Source organism: Crotalus tigris, unplaced genomic scaffold (genome assembly GCF_016545835.1).
Source record: "Crotalus tigris isolate CLP2741 ecotype Arizona unplaced genomic scaffold, ASM1654583v1 scf7180000024386.1433019, whole genome shotgun sequence".
NCBI lineage: Eukaryota > Metazoa > Chordata > Lepidosauria > Squamata > Viperidae > Crotalus > Crotalus tigris.
The window spans coordinates 672,155-691,548 of NW_024100556.1; the positions used below are offsets into that span (position 1 = coordinate 672,155).

The window sequence follows — 19,394 nt, forward strand, 5'->3', positions numbered from 1 at the left end:
CACCCCCACTCCTTTCCCCTCGCTGCCCAAGGGCTGCAGGGGCTGGATTGGCACATGAATGGCATGTGCACTCCCTTTCTTTGAACTCTCTCAGAACCAGTAGATGGTCCACCCCCATGCTCCGAGGTTGGATCAATTGCCGCTGCACATTGAAGCTCTGCGTCTCCATCCCATGCGCAGGCAACACCCTGCTGTTTATACCGAACATTGTCCCACTTATGCACGCACACTTGCTATATATAACAAATTTCCCCAAAATAAGACTGTCAGGTCGTCCTGTCTTGGTGCTTCACAAAATAGCCAGCAAGCAGGAATGAGAAACAAACGGAATTTTAATGCACTCCGTACAGGAATAAAGTCGGCACTGAGAGTGGCTTACTCCCAGTGCCTTTACATAGGAAGCATGCCCACCCCACCCACGCCAGACCTAGCCCCACCCATCACACCTCCATCCGGCCTGGAAGGAATAAACCCTGGGCCTAGCCCCTCCCTTGCCACCCAGCCCTGCGTCTGTTCCACACCAGCAGCCCATCCAGCAGCACATTCAGCGAGCCTCAATCAGCCCCCTCCCCCTGTCCAATGTCGGCCCTGGGAGGCACTGAAAGATGACGCCACACGCAAGGATAGGCCATCGGCCATGCGGCAGCAACGATGGAAACCAGGAGGAGGCCGGCAACGCTGCAACCGGTTCCCCTGTTCAAGGGCTGCTGCGACTGGTGCCACCTGTGCAGAACCGGCCAGCCAACAGTGCTAATGGAGCGGCAATGCTGGTTAAGTTTCAATTGGGGTTGTTGGTTGGTGGCGGGGATGTCTGGCGGCGTCCCTGCCTTACAATGAGTCAGCCTCTCAGGGCTCGATATGCCGCTCCCCCTACCAGGGGTCCCTCTGGAAGGCAAATGAAAGAGAGTTAATGATCATGCCCCTTGTCCTCATATTCCCCCTGGCCTCCCCCCCCCGGTTTTCCAGGATACTTGCTATGGTATGTCCGAATCAGTTGGGGGGCATGCATATCAGTCTCCTTCACCCAGGACGCTTCTGACAGAGGATACCCTTTCCACAAGACAAGGTAATACAAACTACCCCGTTTCTCCCGTGAGTCCAGGATTTCCTGGATCTCATAGTGGTCGGGCGCTACAGGACCCGGGGTTTCCATTGAGTGGTCATGGGAGAGTGGTTTTAATAGGCTAGTATGAAATACAGGGTGTATCTTACCCAGAAACCGGGGGAGTTGGAGTCGCACTGTTACCGGGTTAATCACTTGGGCAATCCGGAAAGGACCGATATACTTTGGCTCCAGTTTTCTACAAGGGACTCGTAGGCGTATGTATTTTTTGTAGACAGATACACCATATCACCCACCCTGAACGGTTTGTGGGTTCTGCGTTTCTTGTCCGCTTGTACTTTTGCAGTATCTCTTGCTTTTGCTAGGGCCTTTCTCACCACACCCCAGACCCTGCTAACTTGGAATAACCATCCACCAGGCTGACAGGGTTGGGATTCCTGACTGCTGTACTCAGGCATTGGTACAAACTCCCTGCCGGAAACCACTCGGAAAGGAGTGAAACCGCTGCTACTGTTCACAGCATTGTTGTATGCCACCTCCGCGAACACTACTAGCTCCACCCAATCTCTCTGTTGGTAAGAGACATAGCTCCGAAGGTATCGTTCCACCGCTGCATTCGCCCGTTCCGCAGCTCCATTTGTGCTCGGGTGGTACGCCGAACTTACTCCTTGGGAGGATCCGAGCAGGCATACAAAATCATGCCAAAACCGAGCCGTGAATTGAACCCCGCGATCCAAGATAATCCGACGCAGGGGCCCATGAAGATGATAGATATGTGACAAAAACATGCGGGCCAATCTCCAAGCTGATGGTAATCCCTTACAGGGAACGAAATGGGCCTGCTTATAGAACAGATCAACCACAGTCCAGATCACCATATACCCCCGACTGTCGGGCAGGTCCACAATGAAGTCCATGGCTATGTCTTGCCATAGTTGGTCTGGGTCAGCCACTGACTGCAACAACCCTATAGGTTTCCCCAGGTTGGGCTTGGAGGTGGCACACACAGGGCAGCCCCTCATGTACTTTTCCATGTCTGTGCTCATTCGGGACCACAAGCATTGACATCTGGCTAGATGCAATATCTTCAAATATCCAAAGTGGCCTGCCTGTTTGGAGTCATGACAATGGTAGAATACACGACTGCGTAGCATCTGCAGAACATACAATTTATTGCCATACCAGGCCAGACCATCCCTCTGAGTCAACAACCCACGGTTCTCCTGCAACCACGGGTCATGCGCGAGAGCCGTTCTCAGTTCGACAAGAGCTGTGGTTACCGGACGGGAAACCGCCTTTGCTTCGTCCTGCCTATATGGGGGCATGATTGCCTGTACCACCTCCTCCCGTTTGCTGGCGTATTGCGGCGACCAGGACAATGCGTCTGCAAGGAAGTTTTTGCCTCCTGGTACATATTTGAGGCAAAACTGGAAGCGGCAGAAGTATTGTGCCCGGTGCACATGTTTCGGGGACAACCTCCTGGGTGTTTGCAGCACCTCTAAGTTTTTATGATCGGTCCAGTCTTCAAATTCGTGTTTTGCCCCCTCCAGTAAATGCCGCCACGTGGACAGGGCCCACTTCAGTACGAATGTCTCCTTCTTCCAAATCACCCACGCTCGCTTGGCTCCCGTCAACTTCTGCGATGTATAGGCACAGGGCTGCAACCTCCCGTCTGGGTTGTGCTGCAGCAACACCACCCCCACTGCTACATCAATGGCATCCACCTGTATCACGAAGGTCATTCTGGATCCGGGTGCAACAGAACCGGTTCCCTAGCAAATAGAGCCTTCAAAGCTTCAAAAGCAGTCTGGCACTCCTTTGCCCAGGCTAGTGGTCATATAGTGCTCAGCCGGGTCTGCAGCAGGTTTGTGAAAGGCAAAGCTATCGTAGCAAATGAAGGAATAAATTGCCTATAGAAGTTAGCAAATCCTAAAAAGCTTTGTAACTGGCGGCGTGTTCGCGGGGCTTGCCATTCCAACACACTCTGTACTTTTTTCGGGTCCATCTCCACCCCCACTGCTGATCCTGTAACCCAGGTAGTCTAAGCGGGATTGGTGGAACTCACATTTCGATAACTTTACATATAATCGGGCTTCCAGCAGTTTACGAAACACGTCACATACTAGTTTGACGTGTTCTTCTGTTGTGTCCATATATATCAGTATATCATCACGATATACTGATACTGTACAGGTGTTCATGTAGTACTCCGTTAATGAGTTGCATGAAGACCGCGGGGGCACCTTGCAAAACAAAGGGCATAACCCTAAACTGATAACTACCCAGGGGGCAATTTAAAGCTGGTTTCCACTCGTCACCGGGCTTGATTCTGACCCGATAATAGGCCTCCCGTAGATCTAACTTTGTAAAGATCCTACCCTGGGCTAGATGGGCCAGGAGATCTTTCATTAAAGGGAGGGGGTCCCTGCCTCACAACGAGTCGGCCTCGCGGGGCTCGACAAAGACCTAATGGATCTTTTAGTTCCCCCCCAAAAATTATAAGACCTGGTCTTATTTTTGGGGAAACACATAATATATTTTTATCTCTATCTTCTCTATGTTTATATATGAAAACCTTTTTGCTCCATTGTAGATTTCTCAAGGGATCCCAAAGGAATTTTTCAATAGGCAACTTGACTTTTTATTTTCTTTAAGGTTTCACTTCATATCGAAGGAACATCTTCATTTCTAAAGATGCTTCTTCAGAAGATATTTCTTGGAGTCACTGAAGCCGTAGGTGTGAGCTTAAATGGACTCCAGAAGATGGTAGAGGACAGGAAGGCCTGGAGGAACATTGTCCATGGGGTCGTGATGGGTCGGACACAACTTTGAAACTAACAACAACCGATAGCTATAAAAAGCTTAACTGTAAAACGATGGCTACTTAAACCATTCTATTCATAAGGTATCTTCTTTAGCAACACACTTATTTTGATAATTCATATCTAGTGATTATTTCTGCAAATCTTGTCAGACTGGCCACAGTTTACTCCCTAGGAAGAATGACCCTTGATTCCATGGATGTTAGAGAAAAGGTACTTTTACTAGAGATATCGAGTGCAGCATAAGCAAGGCAAGCAAAAACCATATATTGAAAGCAATCTCCAATGCCCAAAGCCCTTCCCCTGGCTAGACCAGTCCAATCCAATCCTGGTCCAATGTTTTAGCAACCTGGTGTCTCAGGAGTATGTGGGGGAAAATGCACGGGTAGCAAACTGCCGTGATTTCCCCCCACACACACACACAAACCTCATAACCTTTTGATACTCTTTGTCCCAGTGAAGCAGCCAGAAGGTCATATCCTTTTGACTTATCTACCTAAACAGATAATATGCTTAGTTCCTTCTATCTTTTCCTACCTTTGTTAGTTCCTTCTCTTGTTTGCTCTTTACCTGGTCTTTGATCATGTAATGTGTTACTAGGAAATAGTTGCTTACATGAAGACATTTTCCAATGAAGAAACCTTTGTCAGCACCTAATGGCTAAGCTGGTGTATTTAACAAGTATATAAAAAGCAGTAAGAGTTTGTCAAGTGGTGTTCTGCAGCTTCAAACCTCTGCTCAAGACATGCTTGAGTCTTTTTCTTAGCATCTTACAGGAGTGGCTATAAATTCTTTCCCAGGGCTGGTGTCCTTGAGGGCAGGCAGATGACTCAGTTTGGTACCTTTAGTTCCTGTTAATGCCCATACTCAAATTCTCACACCATTCTTTAACACCTCCAGTGCTCTTCCTCTACCAAATGTCCCCTTCCCCCTAGTTATGGCAGTTGCTAGCTAGCTTCAAAGAAAGCAAAGATAGACATCTGACACCATTGCTGATTAATGCTTTTCCCATAGAATGCCTGGAATGACATTTAGCTAGTTAAGCCCTATGATTGCTCTCAAAAATTAAACTTTTATAAAGTTTCATTGGGAATTTGGGCTTTCTCTATTATGATCCAATTGGAAATGGGATAAACATGAAGAAAAAAGATGTTTTCTTATTTATGTGAAATGTCATTGGTGGTCAATGACAGTAGCTACAAAAATCCACTGTTCATAATTAAAACACCACATGCGTAGCGTTTGGTTTCCATTAGTAAATTCATCACTCTGGGGCTTCCAATTGTGAAGGTCAGAGTCAAAAAATTCAATAGATGTAATTAGGAAATACATATATTTCAAAAACTAAACCTAACAGTTAAACAGATTATTGCCCAAATGTTTCTGTATATGGAACATTTGCCCATTGGTCTTGAAGATGTTTCCACATTTCACAGATTTATAGGGCTTTTACACTGTGTGGTCCTTTTATGAGAGTTAAGATAACTATTCGTAATAAAACCTTTTCCACACACGATACATTTATACGGCTTCTCCCCTGTGTGGATCCTTTTATGGGTGTTAAGATAATTCTTCGTAGAAAAACACTTTCCACATTCCATGCATTTATAAGGCTTCTCCCCTGTGTGAATCTTTTTATGGCGGTTAAGACTACTAGAGACAAAAAAGCATTTTCCACACTCTAGGCATTTATATGGCTTCTCCCCTGTATGTGTCCTACTATGGTAAATAAGTTGGCTTTTATTAATAAAGCTCTTTCCACACTTTATGCATTTATGTGACTTCTCCCCTGTGTGGATCCTTTTATGTTTCTTAAGATAATTGTTTGTAAAAAAACTCTTTCCACATTCCATGCATTTATGTGTCAGTCCTTTATGTATCTGGACATGGAAAGTTAGAGAAGTCCTACAAATGAAGCTCATTCCACACTCCATGCATTTATAGGGCTTCTCCCCTGTATGGGTCCTTTTATGGGTGTTAAGAATATTGTTTCTAGAAAAACTCTTTCCACATTCCATGCATTTATAAGACTTCTCCCCTGTGTGGGTTTTTTTGTGGACGTTAAGAGAACTATTTGTAATAAAAGCCTTACCACACTCCATGCATTTATATGGCTTCTCCCCTGTATGTGTCCTACTATGGTAAATAAGTTGAGAGTTCCTAACAAAGCTCTTTCCACACTCCAGGCACGTATATGGCTTTTCCCCTGCGTGGATCCTTTTATGGAAAATAAGGTCAGTGCTCCTAGGGAACCTCTTTCCACACTTTAGGCATTTATAGATCTTCTCCTTTGTGTGGATCCTTTTATGACAAGCAAGACTGTTCCTATGAGTAAAGCTCTTTCCACACTCCATACATTTATATGGCTTTTCACCTGTATGGATCCGATAATGCAAAGTAAGAGAAGTACTACAAGTGAAGCTCTTTCCACACGCCATGCATTTATAGGGCTTTTCTCCTGTGTGGATCCTTTCATGAGAAGTAAGATTGCTGCTCTGAGTAAAGCTCTTTCCACACTGAATGCATTTATAGGGCTTCTCTCCTGTGTGGGTCCTTGTATGTGAACTAAGATGAGTTGTATGAATAAAGCTTTTTCCACACACCATACATTTATAAGGTCTTTCCCCTGTGTGGATTGTTTCATGTACAGAAAGATTTTTGAGTGAGCTCAAGCACTTTCCACACTCTGTGCATTTGTAGGGCTTCTCTCTTGTGTGAATCCTTTTATGTGAAGTAAGTTCTTTAGTGTTCGTAAAGTTGTTTCCACACTCCATGTATTTATAAGGCTTTTCCCCTATATGGATTATTTGATGACATGTAAGATGACTGTTACTAGTAAAGGTTTTCCCACACTCATTTTTATGAGGAAGAGACAAGGTCCATTTGTAATTTTTCCCACTTTCTCTAGATATATAATCTTCTCCTTTGATCTGGGTTTGATTTTGTTCATTTACGTCAAATTTGTCTTTGAATGGTTTTATACATTTTCCAATATATTTGTTCTTTCTTTTTCCTTGTTGAGCCACAGATGCTTTCATTGGTGCATGAATGGAAGATGAACTTTCCTGATTCCAATTATTTGACTGGTTTCTCTCATGGCTTTCTACTTCCATTAGAATTGTAGGGTTCTTTGTATTGTATCCATGACTGATCACTTGGAATAGTTTTCTGGAATCTTCATTTTCCTCCCCATTATTACCTTCAAAAAGAAAAGAAGATTGAAAATTTTGAACATGTGTGGCAAGGGAAAAGCCATAAATTAAATATCAAGTTCTCCATGGTTCGAAGGAAAAGGGAAGATTTGGTTTGCCTGATTTCAAATTGGACTTTCTAGTCTGCTGTGTGGTTTGGATAAGAAATGGGAGTTCTTCAGAAATAAGAGAATTTTAAAACTAGAAAGGCTTTATAAAGGTTTGGATGTCATGCATATTTGTGGTACGATAAATTTTGGATCAAACTAGATTTGAAAACTGTAATGTTATAAATGCCACACTGAGAACACAAAACAGATATAAACTTAGGCTGCGCCCTAAAACATCTAAATGGCTCTCAGAAAAAAAAAAAAAAAACAGGAAGAGGAAATGACATGGGATAACATTTTGAGGGCCATTAGCATTTGACCTGTGGGAATATCAAATTAAGTCAAGAATGCGAAAAGGATATACAGTGCATTCATAAAGTATTCAGACCCCCTTCGTTTCTGTCAAATTATTATGTTGCACCTTGATTCTACAGTGGTTGAAAATCATTTTTTTCTCATTAAGGTACATTCAGTACCCCATAAAGACAAAATGAAAAGAATTTTAGAAATGTCTATAAATTTATTAAAAAGAAAAAAATGAAATAACACATTGACATAAATATTCAGATACTTCATTCAGTACTTTGTTGAAGCACATTTGGCAGCATTTATAGCCTTGAGACTTTTTGGGTATGATGTGACAAGCTTTGCACACCTGGCCCTTTGCAATAACATGTGAAATTCATGCCTCCTATTTCTCTTGATCATTGCTGACATGCTTCTACACCTAGATTGGAGTCCACTTGTGGTAAATTAAATTGACAGGACATGATTTGGAAAGGCACACAGCTGTCTATAGAAGGCCTCACTGCTGACAATGCACACTGTAGCAGAGTAAAAGCCATGAGGTCAAAGGAACTGCCTGAGCAGCTCAGAGAGAAGATTTTGGCAAGACACACATCTGGGAAAGGCTACAATAAAATTTCTGCTGCACTGAAGGTTCCTACTATCAGTGGCCTCCATAATTCACAAATGGAAGAACTTTAGCACAACCAGAACTCTTCTAAGAGCTGGTTACCTGGTCAAACTGAGCAATCGGGAGAGAAGGGCCTTAGTAAGAGAGGTGACCAAGAACTCAATGGGCACTCTGACCAACCTCCAGAGATCCTGTGTGGAGATGGGACAGTGTTCCAGAAGGATAACCATCATTGCAGCCCTCCATCGATCTGGGCTTTATGACAGAGTGGCTAGATGGAAGACTCAGTGCAAAACGCATGAAAGCCTGCTTGGAGTTTGAAAAAAAGCACCTAAAGGATTCTCAGACTGTGAGGAACAAGATTCTGTGGTCTGATGAAACCAAGATTGAACTGCGTGGCCACGATTATAAACGTTATGTCTGGAGAAAACCAGGCAATTCTTATTGCCTGCCCAATACCATCCCAAAAGCAAAGCCTGGTGGTGCAGCATCATGCTGTGTGGATGTTTTTCAGCAGCAGGGACTGGGAGACTGATCAAGGTTGATGGAAAGCTGAATGGAGCCAGATATAGGGATATCCTTAAAGAAAACCTGTTCCACTGGGCTGAAGGGATTGTCTTCCACCTTTCCCGCAGCTTCATTGGCAGCTGACACTGACCTCCTGAGAGGCAGCGCGGCAATTGAATAGTGGCCTAAGTCTTCCATCTCCTGCCCTTCCTGCTTCCTGCAGAGACGCAGCAAAGGGAAGAGCGCCGCCCAATAAGCTTTTCAGCTCCTCGGAGTACACTGTGAGTGCACTCTCTTTTACACACACAGAGAGAGAGAGAGAGAGAGAAGCAGGGAAGCGCAATTGCCTCTCTCTGTCTCTGTCTCTCTCTGCAAATGGCAGAGGAGGCTGGGAGCCACAGGGGAAGGCTCAAAGAACCGCATGCGGCTCCGGAGCCGCAGGTTGCCAACCTGTGCCCTAGACCATATCAGATAAATGGCTGTCCAGTCTCTTCTTAAAAACTTCCAGGGATGGAGTATTCACCACTTCTGGAGGCAGGTTGTTCCACTGGTTAATTGTTCTAACTGTCAGGAAGTTTCTCCTTAGTTCTAGGTTGCAGCTTCAAACCTCTGCTGAAGACATGCCTGAGTCTTTTTCTTAGCATCTTACAGGAGTGGCTATAAATTCCTTTCCCAGGGCTGGTGTCCTTTAGGGCAGGCAGATGACTCAGTTTGGTACCATTACCATAGATAATAATAATAATAATAATAATAATAATAATAATAATAATAATAATAAATAAATAAATAAATAAATAAAGTTGGAATGTACCTTGGAAGTCATCTGGTCCAACCCCCTGCTCAGGCACGAAACCCTATACATTTCAGACAAATGGCTGTCCAGTCTCTTCTTGAAAACTTCCAGTGATGGAGCATTCACCACTTCTGGAGACAGGTTGTTCCACTGGTTAATTGTTCTAACTGTCAGGAAGTTTCTCCTTAGTTCTAGGTTGCTTCTCTCCTTGATTAGTTTCCATCTGTTGCTTCTTCTCCTGCCTTCAGGCGTCTTGGAAAATAACTTCACTCCGTCTTTTTTGTGGCAGCCCCTGAGATATTGGAATACTGGTATCATGTCCCCCCCTCGTCCTTCTCTTCATTAAACTAGACATACCCAATTCCAGCAACCGTTCTTTATATGCTTTAACCTCCGGTCCCCTAATCATCTTTGTTGCTCTTCTCTGTACTCTTTCTAGAGTCTCAACATCTTTTTTATATCGTGGTGACCAAAACTGGATGTAGCATTCCAAGTGTGGCCTTGCCAAGGCATTGTAAAGTGGTATTAACACTTCATGTGACCTTGATTCTATCCTTCTGTCAATGCAGCCTAGCACTGTGTTGGCCTTTTTGGCAACTGCAGCACACTGCTGGCTCATATTTAAGTAATTGTCTACCAAGATTCCGAGGACCCTCTCACAGTTACTACTATTGAGCAAGGTACCCCCTATATTATACCTATACATTTGGGTTTTCTCACCTAAATGTAGAACCTTACTTTTTTCACCATTGAATTTCATTTTGTTAGATAGTGCCCAGTGTTCAAGTCTGTCCAGATCCTCCTGTATCTTAAGCCTGTCTTCTGGCGTGTTGGCTATTCCTGCCAGTTTGGTGTCATCTGTAAATTTGATGATTTTCCCATCTATCCCCTCGTCCAAATCGTTGATGAAGATGTTGAAGAGCACTGGGCCCAGAACAGAGCTCTGGGGCACCCCACTACACACTTTACTCCATGTAGATGCGGTTCCATTGAGGACCAAACGCTGAGTACGGCCGATCAGCCAGCTACAGATCCATCTGGTGGTGATGCTGTCTAACCTGCATTTTTCTATCTTATCAAGTAATAGGTTGTGATCTACTTTATGAAATGCCTTACTGAAATCCAAGTAAATAATATCCACAACATTCCTCTGATTCACTTATTTTGTCACTTGGTCAAATAATGCAATAAGATTTGTCTGGCATGATCTGTTTTTGACAAACCCATGTTGGCTTTTAGTAACGACTTTGTTTGCCTCTAGGTGTTTGCTGATTGGTTGTTTGATTATCTTTTCCAAAATCTTCCCAGGTATTGAGGTCAGGCTATTAGGTCTGTAACTTCCTGGATCCATTTTTTTTTCCTTTTTTGAAGATGGGAACTACATCAGCTCTTTTTCAGTCCTCCGGTAGTTCCCCAGTGCTCCAATCTTTGAAAATTATAGTTCAATGAATCTGAAATCACATCTGCCAGTTCCTTGAGAACCCTGGGGTGTAATCCATCTGGTCCTGGTGATTTGAACTCGTCTAGGCTGAACAGGTGCTCACATCGTTTTCTTGCCTATCTTAACTTGTATTTCTATTCTGTTTTTTATGGCACTATTTTTGGTAGGTTGGTCTGTTTTTTCCCTTTGTGTAAAAACAGATGCAAAAAATGAGTTAAATAATTCTGCTTTCTCCCTGTTGCTTGTCACCTTCTTGCCACTTTCACCCACTAATGGACCAATCATTTCCTTCACTTTTTTCTTGTTTTTTACATGTTGAAAGAAGCTTTTTTTTGTTATTTTTTACTTTGGTCGCAAACCTTAGTTCATTTTGAGCCTTAGCTTTCCTCACTTCATCTTTGCAGGCTCAGGCTATTTGCTGATATTCTGATTTAGTTATGTGCCCCTGTATCCACTTTCTATACTTGTCCTTTTTATCTTTCAATTTATCAGAGAGTTCTTTATGCAATCATTCTGGCTTCTTTTGAGAGCTGTTATTTTTCCTCTTTGTTGGTATTGTACTAGACTGGGCTTTTATTATCTCACTTTTCAAAATTTCCCAAGCTTCTTGAGTTGTTTTCCCCTTGAGGATTCTCATCCATGGAATCCTTCCCAAGCCCTCTCTAAGTTTATTGAACTTAGCTTTCTTAAAGTCCAAGACTCTAGTTTGACTATATTCTATTGCTTGTGCTTCCATAATGTTGAATTCCAATATTGCATGATCACTTCCTCCCATGGTTCCTGTGGCTTCAACACCTTCTATCATTTCATCTCTGTTAGTGAGAATTAGATCCAAAATGGCTAATCCCCTAGTTCCTTTCTCTACTTTTTGGGAGACAAAGTTGTGCTCAACCTTTTGGGCACCAGGGATCAGTTACGTGCAGAGAGGTTTTTCCACGGAGCAGAGGGGGTGTGGTTTTGTGTGCTGCCTTCACCCTCTGGATGGGGCTTTCCCTGTTTCTCCGGACCGGTTGCTGGCATGCCGCGGCCCAGAACTAGTCCATGGACCGGGGGTTGGGGACCCGTCCTAGTGGATCAGTTGGATATGAGCCAGCAGTCTGCAGCAACAGCCAAAAAAGCTAATACAATTTGGGTTGTATAAACAGATGCATAGGATCAAGATCACATGAAGTATTAATAACACTTTATAAAATCCTAGTAAGACCACAGGTGGAATACTGCAAACAATTTCTGGCACCAAACTACAAAAAAGATGTTGAGACTTTGGAAAAAGTTCAGAGAAGAGCAATTAAAATGATCAAAGGCCTGGCGACTAAAACATACAAAGAACGGCTGCAGGACTTGGGTTTGGCTACTCTAAAGAAAAGAAGAAATAGGGGCGACATGATAGCATTCCAGTATTTGAGGGGCTGCAAAAAAGAAGAGGGGGTCAAATTATTCTCCAAAGGACCAGAGGGCAGGAGAAGAAACAATGGTTGGAAACTGGTCAAGGAGAGAACCAACCTGGAACTAAGGAGAAAGTTACTAACAGTGAGGACAATTAACTAAGGAAACAGCTTGCCTTCAAAAGAAATTCCAGTTAGCTCTTGGGAAAAGGTACTTGTGGGACAACTATGACCTGGATGACTGAGAATCTCCATAGACATGTAACTGTCAGTATTTTTCGTATCAAAAAGATTCTAGGTAGATAAAGGAAACTATAGTATTCAACAACATAAAGCAGAATTTGAATCTCACTTGCATAGAAAAGATGAATATGTATTTGCTAAAATCTCTAAATAGGCTGAGCAATGTGAAAATCAGCAGAAAAATATTTAAAAGTGCAAAAATGTACCTCAAACGTACACTGGAAATGTGGACAAGATAAAGGGTCGTTTTGTCATGCTTTAGTCAAATGGACTTGTAAAAAACCTAGAAAAGTATGGATTCAAAGACATTCAGTGATACGGAGATCTTTAAAGATTAATATCCAAGTGAAATCAGAACACTTCACGTTGGCACTAATTAAAAGTCATAGAAGATAGTTTCTGAGTATGACAGCCATAGTGAGACTATTATACACGTAAAGCTGAAGGGCTCTGCAATAAGTAGAATGGTGGACTGGTTGGGGAAGATGATAGACTTTTCAATGACGACTTAAGTGACTCTGATAAAGATAAGGATAGTATCTATATTTATTAGTGATTGGAAACCTCCAATGGACTTTGCTAAAAAAAAGAAAAAGTGATCTTGTCATCAAACTTGAGTTCAAAGATTTTTTATTGTTAATTGCGAAGTCGTGTCCGACCCATCGCGACCTCATGGATAACGTTCCTCCAGGTCTTCCTGTCCTCTACCATCTTCTGGAGTCCATTTAAGTTCACACCTACTGCTTCAGTGACTCCATCCAGCCATCTCATTCTCTGTCGTCCCCTTCTTCTATTGCCCTCAATCTTTCCCAGCATTAGGCCCTTCTCCAGTGAGTCCTTCCTTCTCATTAGGTGGCCAAAGTATTTGAGTTTCAACTTCAGGGTCTGGCCTTCTAAAGAGGAGTCGGGGTTGATCTCTTCTAGGACTGACCAGTTTGAACGTGTTGCAGTCCAAGGGGCATGCAGGAGTCTTCTCCAGCACCATAGTTCAAAGGCCTCAATTCTTTGGCGCTCAGATTCAAAGATTAGAATGGATAAATTATGTAATGTAAAGAATGATGTAACCTTAAAAACAGGGGACAAATTTTAACTTCATTATTACTTTGTCTTTTCTCTTTCTTTTCTTAATTTCATCATACTTTTTTCTTATTTATTATTCAATTATTTTCTTCATTTACACTTCAAAGTTGTTACTGTTTTTATTCTGATAAAATTCCTTTAATAAAAAGAGCTAATACATCTCACTCGGACTGGAGAGTAGGATATTCTTACCCAAAGAGGCCACGTTCCTATGATTTTCCAGCATGACTTCCCGATGCAGTGCTTTTTGGCCAGCATACAGCTGAGACCACTCCTCCTCAGAGAAATACACAGCCACCTCCTCAAAGGACACAAGATCCTCCTGCATAAGAAAACAGAAGAAAAATCAGGAGGATTTTTAAGATCTGTCCTATTATTTAAGTGATTCCAAACAAAGATATACATTTCAGGCCATTTAGTGAAATTAATTGCACTTTTTGTCTGGGTCTGCCTCTCTGTCCCCTTCTATCAGCAAGACTTTCAGCTCTGGAGAAAATCAACTGGAATGGGCCTTGGAAACCCCACCCATCACTCACTCCAATCAACCCAATATTTGCAGATGAAAATGCAGTTGGTGCTGGTTCTTTCTACCAATTCAGTAAAAGGCTTGTGGTGTCCCCAGAGCAAACAATTTTATCCATGCTCAAAACCTTCATTAAAGTTGTTTGAGAGGCACCCAGGCATTTACATGGGTGTCATCAATAGACAAAGGGACACAAGCCCTGTTTCCGCTGCTCCTCAGATTACAAGGAATCCACGGCTTGTACCCCATCCCAATGGCCGAAGAAGAGAAAGCTGCTTGGGAAGAGCATTTCTCATCCTTTCCAAAGCTGGATTGTTTGGCCCCAAATTCAAGGCACAAATCGGAGTATTAGAAATTCCTCTAAAGGCTGAAGGGCCTTGATCTGCCCACTCTCTTTGGATTTTAACAGTCTGCTTCATCTTTTAACCTGGTGCCATTATTTTTCTTATCACTAAACAAGGCGTTTTAGAAGCTGTAAGGTGCCAATGTGATTCTTTCCGTTATTATTGCACAATTCCGTGCCAAAGGATTACTAACAGGATTACTATTCAGAAAACGCTAACATTGAGAACATTTTATCTTTTATTATACCTCTCTTACCTGAGTTGGAACTTCAACTACTCTTTCAGCACCACCATAGAAAAGAGTCAGATTCGTTCCATTCTTCCCTGTGAGGGAGACAGAATTTTTAAATGGATAATTAATAAAATGGCAGGAGGCCTTCTACAGAAGAGAAGAGAGAGAAGGTAAGACAGCTGGGACCTCTCTTGGGAATGGGTGGATTACCATCTGAGATGTCCTGACTTGTGGATTCCTGATAGATCCTCCTGGAAAACCGCTCCTGAGGAGAAATTGATGGATTCCCGATTCTCATAGGATCTCTGGTCTGCAGAGGGAAAGATTTGAATAAGACATCACACAACATGAAGTGGATTCTTGTTCTCTAAAAACAACTTGGATGCCCCAATATCAATCAATGAGCCTAGAATGTAAGAAAGGAACAACTGTCTCCAGTTTGTCTTCTAGAATGGATAATGGAACAATGTCCTGCAAGAACCAGTGAAGCATCTCCACATATTATGAAGAGCAGAAAAGTAGGGAAGGGAAGGGTGAAAAATTCAAACACATTCTTTATTCTCTTCTGGACTTCCAAGGTGGAGGTCTCTCACCTGAAATTCGACTTGCTCCTTCTGCTCCTCTGCCTGACTCAGGAGGAAGCCTTCGGCCAGGGCCACCGCTTGGGAGCTGGTCTCTGCTCCACATTCCCGCAACCAGTTTGCCATCAGAGGGGGCAGAAGGGCCAGCAGCTGCTCCAGAACTACTAGGTCCAACATCTGGGCTTTGGTGTGCTTTTCTGGTCTCAGCCATTGACTATAAAGGTTGTGGAGTCTGCTGCAAAGTCCTCGGGGACCTTCAGTCTCCTCATATTGGATGTTTCTGAAGTTCCAGGGCTGAATCTCTGAACGGATGATGGTTCTCTCCTCCAGGAACCTCTGCTCAGTTTTTGCCCAGATCTTCCCACAACTGCCAGGCTGAACAGCAGAGGGGCCTTTTCCAGTTCCCTCACTTGCTAACCGTTGTTTCTGCATCCTTTGTCTATCCTGGAAAAAATTCCAGATAGGTCAGAGGAATCTTGTGGATCTCCAAACACCTTTCAATTCATAAGACTATTCCGGTAGTTGCAGAACTGACCAAAGGCTATCCAAGCTCTTTGCCCAACAGTTAACTTTTTATTGTTAGGAAGGTTGTTGACATTACTCTAGTTTCTGCATCTGAAATGGAAAAGAAAATTAATTCAAAAAATGAGAAGGTGGTGGACAACATTCCTTCTTATGAAAGTGAAGTTGGTAAAAGGATTGCATAGGTATTCAGCAGATGGATCCTCTGGGTATTTCTCTTTTTGTCTGTCCATCAAGTGTGGTGTAAAATATGGTCCTAGATTACATCAAGACATGGAATATTTTATATTGGATTATAAAATAAATGTTTTATATTTGGTGGATTTTCAATATTTTTTCCCTGAAGCGCAAGTTAGCTTCCTTTCACATTTAAGATCATATATACCCTACAATTAGGGATCATACAAGATGCTAGAACTCAAAGTGCTTAAGAAACTGCAGTGAAATGACACGTTTCTTGTTCTTCAAGTTAAGACATTTAGGCACTAGACATACACCAGTATTAAGGATGTCTTTTTAAAGTTTCTATGTTTGTAAGTAACTGGAGCGATAGAGAAAAGGAGGAAGTTCCCAAAAATGGCTCATCCCAAATTCACCTTTTGTCAGTGAGGAAAAGGAAGGAAACCCCTAATATGGATAATGCTGAATGAAATGATCCTGGGAAGGAACAACGTTCTAACTAAGGTTGAGTTCAAATCAGATGAAATCCCAAGGAAATGATCCTGACTTAGGATGCTCACTTTCTGTTTTTCAGTGCTGGCTTTTTGGGAACAAAGTCAAACTATAACCCGAAGGCTGCTTCACACAATTTCCCTGACCCCAAACTGTAACGTTAACCAACCATAAGGGCAAAGTTCACATGAAACACAGGGCTTGAAAGAACACACCTTAATGTGATGTTCACCCACCCGCTTAACTGTCATAATAATAATGATGATGATGATGATGATGATGATGATAATAATAATAATAATAATAATAATAATAATAATAATAATAATAATAATAATAATAATAATAGAGTTGGAAGGGACCTTGGAGGCCTTCTAGTCCAACCTCCTACTCAGACAGGAAACCCTATCTATACTGTACCTATACTGCACTAAAGATTTGCAGCTTCTATTTCCAAAATGGAAAATCAAAGTAAGTACCAGGAAATCAGGATGACTACATTAACAAGCGTCAATCCATCCCCCACCCCACCCCACCCCACCCAAAAAAATATAACAAGAAGAATATCTTATAAAACCACTAAGATCAGGGAAGAAAGTGAGGAATCCTATTAGGTATTTGAACTTTAACAGCTGGGACATATTCTGATAAATCCTTCTTGATCAACTTCTATGAAAGACTCAAACTACTGGACAAATACATTTAAATTATGTTTTGGATTTCAAATGCCTGGTTATTTGTTCTAATGATTTCAAAGAAGAGTTAAATCAACATTAGAACTTTTAGTAAAACTTTAGTCATCAGAACCCCATTAATCAGTCTGGCCCAAACCCCTTTGGGAACTTGAGAAGCTTGAGTTAACAAGCCACCATCCGTTACACAGACTATCAGCCGAATGAATGAACCATTGACAGCCTAACATGACCTTCTGATTCATGCAACTCCGCCAAACACGTTCCCCACTTCTTAGCCTAATCCACGCTTTTCCAAAGACGGACAAATGAAGGCAAATATGGACTTCAACTCCCAGGCTTGAAAGGGGTTTGGGAAATATCGGTCCAACCGGGCACCGAATGCGAATGCTGCGTTTCAGCCTCACTTACGTCCTTTGTCTGCCGGCAGAGCCCCTTGGAGGTCGTGGGGAGAGGCGGGGGAAGCAGCACACCAGTCCCGGTCCTCCACCCGGGGCCCCGGACTTGCACCCGGAGCAGGCAGGGGGATTTCCTTTCAGCCGCGCCTTCCCCCCGCCATGCAGAGGCTCCCCCGGGAAATGGGGGGGAAACGGCCCCTCCCTTCTGGCGACCCCCATTTCTCTCCTCCCCCCCGCCCCCTTGCCGGGCCCTGCATGGAAAAGGGCGGCAGCGGAAGATGGGACCCCGGATTCCCACCTCGGGGGAAGACTTGGCCCGTCTCCAAGCTCGCCTCCAGCGCGGGACCCCTTTGCACGGGCAGAGCTGCCACTCGTGTAAATCGGGAGTATCGTCGGGCTCCGCCTCCCCGCAGGGATTCCCGGCAGCCTCCGTGCCTCCTGTCCACGCCCCGCCCCCACCTCTCAGCGGAGGGAGGGGGGAGGAGAAAGAGCAGCCTCTTCCTACGATTTCTCCGGGCAACGCGGGGATTCTGCCCTGGCGGAGGAGTCCTGCGCATGCCCAGTTTCCTCCTGAGGCTGAGAGCGCTCTCTGGTGGACTCTGCGCGGAGTGTCAGCAGTACCCGAAAGGGCGGGAAAGAGGAGCGCGTCTGTAGCGAGGAGGGCAGGGATGATGGGTATGGGAGAAGGAAAGGACCCTCTCAAAGGCTTTGGTGTCTCCAGAAGCAGCGCCTTTTCCATCTTCCTATCCAGGGACCATTTGTGGACATGGAGAAAAAAAAAGATCTGGAAGATTTCAACTCGCTTCCCTCAAGAACACTCAATCTGAAGGCTCCCCAGAAATTGGCCTCAAAATGGGCCCAAATCCACTCAGAAACTGATGGGCGGTCAGAAAGCCAGGACCAAGGGTCTCTGGGAAACACTATTTGTGTCTTGCAGTTGTTGCGAACTCCAGTCTGAAGGGGAGGAAGATGGACATGGCAGGGAAGCCAAAATTGGGAAAATGCATTTCTATTTCTCTGGTTGTGTATCTGCAGCTGCCCTTGTCCAGTTCTTGGCTCGGGTGTCTTAGAATCACCGCAAAAGCCGAGCAGCTGCTTTGGATCCAGGAAAGGGATGCTGAAGGGAAAGAAAAAACCACTCCAAAATGGGGAAAAAGCTGAAACTGTTGTACGCTCCAGAAATTTTACTTCAAAACGAGGCTCCTTGGAGGAGAAATGAGAAGGGAAAAGCAGTATCTTAACTGTGACTGGAGAAAAGTTGGAACTGCAAAAGGATGGAAAGCAAGTATAGAAAAGATAATATATCATTAAAATACTATGAGAGCAGAAAAAGAAGAGGAGAAATGTGTTTTATTTAGGGGAATGATGGCGAACCTTTTAGAGACCGTGTGCCCAAACTGCAACCCCAAACCCACTTATGCATTGTCGGGTGCCGGATGGGTGTGGCCCATTAGGTGGGTATGCCCCATTGGGTAGGCATGGCTGTGATGGTAACTGGGTGGGACTAAAAAGTTCAATCAATCAATTCCAACTTTGCAAGATCTTTTTTCCCTGCGAGAAGTTGAAATTGACTGATTGATTGAACTTTTTTTTTTTTGCACATGGCAGCGGAGGCCTAAGCGAAAAGGTTTTATAAAACCCAGGTGAAGGCCTAGGACTGGGGTGGTGGCGCGCCGTGCCCACAGAGAGGTTTGCCACCACTGTTCTATCTCATCATGACAGGACTTTGACTGAAAAAAGGTCTCTCCTTCTCCATTCACACTGGTTGACTTAGCTGTTTTTCACAATGGACTAGACTTGGATTATTTTTTGTATTCCTTTTCACAGTCCAGAAGTTCCCATTCTCATTTCTGCTATAGAGAAAGAAAGATTTAAAAAG

General features: G+C 43.6%; 1 protein-coding gene across 2 annotated transcripts; it reads right to left on the minus strand.

Annotated features, from left to right (window-relative positions):
- Nucleotides 1–4,409: 4,409 nt before the first annotated feature.
- Nucleotides 4,410–18,696, minus strand: LOC120301594 (zinc finger protein 345-like). 2 transcript variants are annotated; one of them, XM_039329041.1, is made up of 6 exons: nt 17,814–18,696; nt 15,244–15,846; nt 14,861–14,960; nt 14,675–14,742; nt 13,744–13,873; nt 4,410–7,084 (listed from the first exon to the last, which is right to left on the minus strand). In XM_039329041.1, exons 2-6 carry the CDS (start codon nt 15,661–15,663, stop codon nt 5,316–5,318), a joined length of 2,487 nt encoding a protein of 828 aa, XP_039184975.1. In that variant the 5' UTR covers nt 15,664–15,846; nt 17,814–18,696; the 3' UTR covers nt 4,410–5,315. The 2 variants fall into 2 exon arrangements, with proteins under 2 accessions (XP_039184975.1, XP_039184976.1); XM_039329042.1 differs by lacking the exon at nt 17,814–18,696 and adding an exon at nt 17,529–17,707.
- Nucleotides 18,697–19,394: the final 698 nt, after the last annotated feature.